This window comes from Phodopus roborovskii, unplaced genomic scaffold, assembly GCF_943737965.1.
Source record: "Phodopus roborovskii unplaced genomic scaffold, PHOROB, whole genome shotgun sequence".
In the NCBI taxonomy this organism is placed as follows: Eukaryota; Metazoa; Chordata; class Mammalia; order Rodentia; family Cricetidae; genus Phodopus; species Phodopus roborovskii.
Genome location: NW_026126460.1, coordinates 23,973,664 through 23,979,663, shown reverse-complemented (window position 1 = coordinate 23,979,663; position 6,000 = coordinate 23,973,664). Strand labels below are relative to the sequence as shown.

At 42.6% G+C, this 6,000-nt stretch overlaps 1 protein-coding gene across 2 annotated transcripts in view; it reads right to left on the bottom strand.

Annotated features, from left to right (window-relative positions):
- Nucleotides 1–1,175: 1,175 nt before the first annotated feature.
- The window catches only part of Mogat1 (monoacylglycerol O-acyltransferase 1), a 33,891-nt gene continuing 29,066 nt past the window's right edge, over nucleotides 1,176–6,000 (bottom strand). For both annotated transcript variants that reach the window (XM_051190185.1, XM_051190184.1), the window contains exon 6: nucleotides 1,176–1,345. In XM_051190185.1, coding sequence (XP_051046142.1) covers nucleotides 1,191–1,345 — 155 coding nt within the window. In that variant the 3' untranslated portion in view covers nucleotides 1,176–1,190. The remainder of the gene's footprint in view (nucleotides 1,346–6,000) is intronic.

Sequence of the window (6,000 nt, the reverse complement as noted above, 5' to 3'; positions counted from 1 at the left end):
TCCCTAATGATAAGTGACTAAACAGTAGAAACCTGGCCTGCTTATGACAATGGGTAGCACTGTTGATTATTGGTGTGGGCCGATTAGATAACAGGAAATTTTCCTATTTGGTGTAGATCTTGGCTTCTAACAGGTTTCATTACTATGGAATAGCTTCAGAAAAGTCTTCACGTTATAGCAAAGTTATTTGTTACACCCACTGGACAAGTGCTTATTTTCCATCCTCTGATTGCACCCGGCCGTGCCAGGTACCAGCAAACAGAGAAGACTCAACTCTGGCCAACTGAAAAGAGGGCACTTTCTTTCAGAGCTTGTCCTAAGTGAAAAGTACACCGGGGAAGAAAAATGACAAGTACTCTATTGTGTAGCATATCTCCAGCAACCCTCTGACATGTCCTAAAACAGGGAGGAGGCCATCTCCCAAATAGGCTTGCTTTTCCATTGCAAATACATGAAGAGAAATGACACAGGCTCCTGTCCATCTGGGACTCCAAGTGTCAGACTCATTCTGCTTCAAACATGGCATAATTCTGCACTGATAAAAACAAAAACTAAAGAACCCCAAACCAAACCAAAGTGAAAACAACAACAAAACACCCACCCAAGGCAAAAAGCACTGATTGGACCTACACCATCCAGTATTAAAATTGGCAATTTTCAGTAACAAAAGTGTTCAAGTTGAGCCCCACCCCTTCCGATTTTTACAAGGCAAGTTACATGGTCTGTAAGTGCTCAGCTGTGCTGAGTATCAGCTGCCGTGCTGGTGCCGGGTCTGGAGGCTCTCTGAAGTAGGTACTTTGCTTTTGCTCTGAGCACTTGATTAATCCTAACTCTTTTAGGAACTGGGAAAGCCATCCAGTCTGCCTAAAGTCAGGGTTTAAGATGATATGATCTTCAAGCCTATCCTGTGATCATCTACTGTAGTTTTGTTTTCCAGTGTTAAGGAGCTAACTCAGAGCCTTGCCCATGGGAGGTAAGCAATTTATCCTTGGGCTACAACCAGGGGCTTCCATTTGCCGTATTTTTATTTATCACAGTATAAAATAACTGCAGCTGTTTCCATTACTAAAACCTTTCAGCTGCAATTTGATTCTGTAGTCCAACAAAGAAACCCACAGTGAACTTATTTAAAATATTTATTTTTTTTTTTCAACAGTGCTCTTTTGTCTTTATGCTTTGAAGGGGGAGAGTCATTTAAAAACCAGAGTTTGGTGTTCTGGAATACCGTACTTCCCTTTGTGCTCATCAAATAGTTTCCTTAGCTCCTCCATGTAGGTCTGATGCAGCTGTTCAGTCTGCTCTGGAGTCGGGTGCAGAGTCCGCTGGACAGGGATGGGGCGGCCAACTGTGAAAAACAGAACACGCATCACCCTCGAGGAACAACCGCTGCTCGGCCAGAGCCTGTGTCTCCAGTGGGCGTCTGAAGGCTGGGCTGCCAATCCACATCCCTCCAGCCCGCTGGCTCCAGCCTCTCCTCAGCTCACTGGCTGCCTGCCTCTGTCACACCATCCGCCTGGACAGCAAATCGTGTTTCCCTTCTCGGCAGACACTGGCTGTCATTCTCCTAGTGGTTTGACTTCTGAGTCAAATGGGCTGCGGTACCCGCGGGCTGCAGCTGCCAGCAGAGGAGGCATTGCTATGTACCACGTCACCCTCATTTTCCCCTGGGCACAGCTGACAGCCAGACCACAGTGTTCTTATTATGACTGACTGAAGTGCTCAGGTCACGCGGCAGCCCTCTATTCTGACTCATTTCTTTCTTTTTCAACCTTTCGAAACAATTGAAAGTGTCACATATCTTTACAGCGAAGCATCTATAGGACAGAAAGCCATATATTCATAAAAACTGAAAGCAACCACAGCTCAATAGGACACCAGTCACATAAGTTGCGCGAGGTTATTCACTACAACCCTGAACAGCTATTTTTAAAAAATAAATAAATAACGTGGGATACATAAGTATAAAATGTCAAAGGAAAGATGCGAAATCAAGTGTGACCCTGTTTATGAAAAAAAATTGTATTTCTAGGTGCACCAGTATTTTTAGTGTACAGAAAAAAAAATCTGGCAAGATCAACATTTTTCTCTGGGGAAGGAGACAGAAAGGTTCGTCTTATCTGTATCATGAATGTTCCACAAAGAAAAAAGCATTACTTCACCTGTACAGTTACAAAAATGCCGATTAGTTGTAAATAAATCTGGTGGTTTCTGTACATATTTAAAATGTTTATATAACAAGCAACCTCGGAATTTTAAAGAGTTCAGAAATACCAGTCTTTGACGCCTGTATACACTGCGCCATCTGCTGGCCAGATGCTGCTACTGCTCGAAGGCCCGGACAAGCCGGGCATTTCAAATCCTGTGGCAAACTGCTTCTTCTAAAGTCATTGGCTTGGGCGCGAGGCCTGTGCTTGTGACTCTTAAGGGGAAAATGGGAGTATACTTCGGGAGGGACCTTCTTTGTCTTTCTCCAAGCTACATACAAGGGTGAAACCGTGCCAATAACAGAAGGCGGTTATTTAAGAAAAAAAATTAAACAAAGGCAAAGGAATAGAGCAGGCAGCAGGCCCTAAAAAGCATGAATATAGAAGTTGAGGGGAACAGAGAAAGGAGTGACACACCCACATCGGAAATTGCAGAGTGTTTCAACAGTCGAGTCAATGGGATGGGTTTCTTTGATCTTTTGGGAGTCAAATTTCTGCACAGTGGACCTCAGTCCCTTGATACACAGCAGTGAAAACCGGAGGAAATAAACCAGGTATGCCGGTGCATGCCTGTAATTCTAGCACTCAGTAGGCAGAGGCAGGGGGATCAGGAATTCTAGGGCTGCCTTGGGGTAGCCTGGATCTATCTTAGCTTTCTCTCTGGGCACGGGATGAGACAGTATGCCTCGAGGTTCTCAAAGCTTCCTGGCAGTTCTGAACTTTGAGGGAAGAAAACTGAGAAATCTGTATCCAGATTGACTGGTACTATAGTTTCATAGGATAGCTCTAGTTTCTAGTGGAGTGTCTCAGTGACAGAGGCCAGAGTGAGGGTGCAGGATGCAGTAGGGACTAATAGAGAGGCATTGCTGTCTATGTGTGTCCAGCCAGTGAGCTGCTCCCAGCTCATTCACACACTTGTGATCTCTGAGTCAGGGCTTCTTCTTTCCTAAGAAGGCCACCAAGGTTAAATTCAGTCCTATTCCCTTCTTGTTCAGCACCATTAAACTTCAGTGGGTTCTTCCAGGCACTCAAATGAATTAATTCTAATGAATTAATAATAAGACCTCCTCTTATAAGATGCCCATAGTCCACTTGTCTTTCTCTGAGGTGCTAAAAGTTCCAAACCTGCTCCCTAATCCCCAGGAAGATAATAGTTAAGCCTAGTGTTGAGCCTAGTGTTGCGGAATATTAATATGTGTTATATTCATTTACGCTGTGAACCATTTGTTTAATGATGTGTCACATTCTTTTATGTTGCATTTGTTTAACTCTGTGGAGCTGTGTTACTTTGCCTGTCTTAAAAAACAAACAAACAAACAAAAAACTGATTGGGAGTTTGAGCTAGCCTGGTGTACAAATTGAGTTCTAGGGCAGCCATAGTTGTTATACAAACTCAAAAAAACCCACCACCAACAACAAAAACCCTGATTGGTCTAATAAAGAGCTGAATGACCAATGGCAAGGCAGAAGAAAGGCTAAGTGGGGCTGGCAGGAAAGAGAATAAATAGAAGGAGCAAGAGAACAGGGAGAGGAGGACACTAGGGGCCAACCACCCACAGAGTAAGATTGACAGTAAGATAAACAGGAGAAAAGGGAAGAGCCCAGAGGCAAAAGGTAGGCGGCATAATTTAAGTTAAGGAAAGCTGGCTAGAAACAAGCTGAGCTAAGGCCAGGCATTCACAAGAATGAGATTCTGAGTGTGACTTATTTGGGATCTGGATGGTGCATCCCTCAAAAAGCCAAAAGAACAAAAACAATTAACGATAGCCTAGTATTCTTATTAGAAGGAAAAAAAAAAAATCTCCACTGCTATTTAGGGATAAGCTCCACTGCTATTTAGGGTAACGAGCAAAAAATTTGATCATGGAGACCATACTTAGACTAAAAACTCAAAAAGTTAATCTAGCAGCTATGAAGTCAAAAGTTCCCAACCAGTAGCAGGGGGAGCAAGATCCTTTATGGGTTCATTTTGGCTCTTGCTTCTTGAAATTGAACTGTGCTCATACTGGACACATTAACGCTTGTGGATGTTTATCAGATGTCAGAAAATCCAATGCTAGAACAACCTAGGGAGGAGTGCTGGCTGGTTTTGTGTGTCAACTTGACACAAGCTAGAGTCAGCAGAGAGGAAGGAGCCTCAGTTGAGGAAATGCCTCCATGAGATGCAGCTGTAAAGCATTTTCTTAATTAGTGATCAGTTGGGGAGGGCCCAGCCCAGGGTAGATGATGCCATCCCTGTGCTGGTAGTACTAGGTTCTATAAGAAAGCAGGCTGAGAAAGCCAGCAGGTAGCCCTCCTCCATGGCCTATGCAGCAGTTCCTACCTCCAGGTTCCATCCCTGCTTGAGTTTCTGTTCTGACTTCCTCCAGTGAAGGACTATGATCTGAAAGTGTAAGCCAAATAAATCTTTTCCTTCCCAGTTTGCCTTTGGTCATGGTGTTTCATCACAGCAATAGAAACCCTAGTTAAGACAGGAGGTTACTGTAACTGCCTCTGCTTCACAGATGAGAAAGGATTAAGATCCAAACCAGTCTGGGCTACAGAGTAAGACCCTGTCAGAAAAATGGAGGGCAAAACCCACCTGGTGTGTTCCAAGTTTTCATTACATTGTGGCTGCGATGCTCCAACATTGCAGCTTTTGATGTTGTGCAATAATTCAAGTTTGGCTGTTCATCTGTGTTCTTCATAACAGTGCTGTTCATCTCTATGAACTGTGCTAAGTTTATCTGGGATAGAGAATGGGAAAAGTCCAGTCCATGGGACAATGACTCCAAAGATCCCTATCTTGCTCCAAACCCACTCCACAGCTGTGCAATATACATCTAGGACAGAAGATGAGGAGTTTCAGAAAGAACACTATAGACCAATATCTCTCATGAACATTGATGCAAAAACACTCAATAATATACTGGCAAATCGAATCGAAGAACACATCAGAGAAATCATCCACCATGACCAAGTAGGCTTCATCCCTGGGTTGCAGGGAAGGTTCAACATACAAAAATATATCAATGTGATCCATCATTAAACAAACTGACAAAGAAAAAAAAACACATGATCATCTCATTAGATGCTGGAAAAGCCTTTGACAAAATTCAACACCTTTTCATGATAAAGGTTTTGGAGAGATCAGGGATAACAGGAACATACCTAAACATAATAAAAGCAATATACAGCAAACCAACAGCCAACATCAAACTGACTGAAGAGAAGCTTAAGACGATTCCTCTAAAATCAGGAACAAGACAAGGCTGCCCCCTCTCTCCATATCTCTTCAATATTGTACTTGAAGTTCTAGCTAAAGCAACAAGACAACAAAAGGAGATGAAGGGGATACAAATTGGAAAGGAAGAAGTCAAACTGTCACTATTTGCAGATGATAGTTTACATAAGCGACCCAAAAAACTCTACCAGGGAAGTCCTACAGCTAATAAACACCTTCAGCAAACTAGCAGGATACAAGATAAACTAAAAAAAAAAAAAAAAAAAATCAGTAGCCCTACTATATACAGATGAGAAAGGGGCTGAGAAAGAAATCAGAGAAACATCACCCTTTATAATAGCCACAAACAATATAAAGGATCTTGGGGTAACGCTTACCAAACAAACGAAAGATCTATATAGCAAGAACTTTGTGTCTTTAAAGAAAGAAATTAAAGAAGATACCAGAAAATGGAAAGATTTCCCATGCCCTTGGATAGGTAGGATAAACATAGTAAAAATGGCAATCTTGCCAAAAGCAATCTACAGATTCAATGCAATCCCCATTAAAATTCCAGCACAATTCTTCACTGAC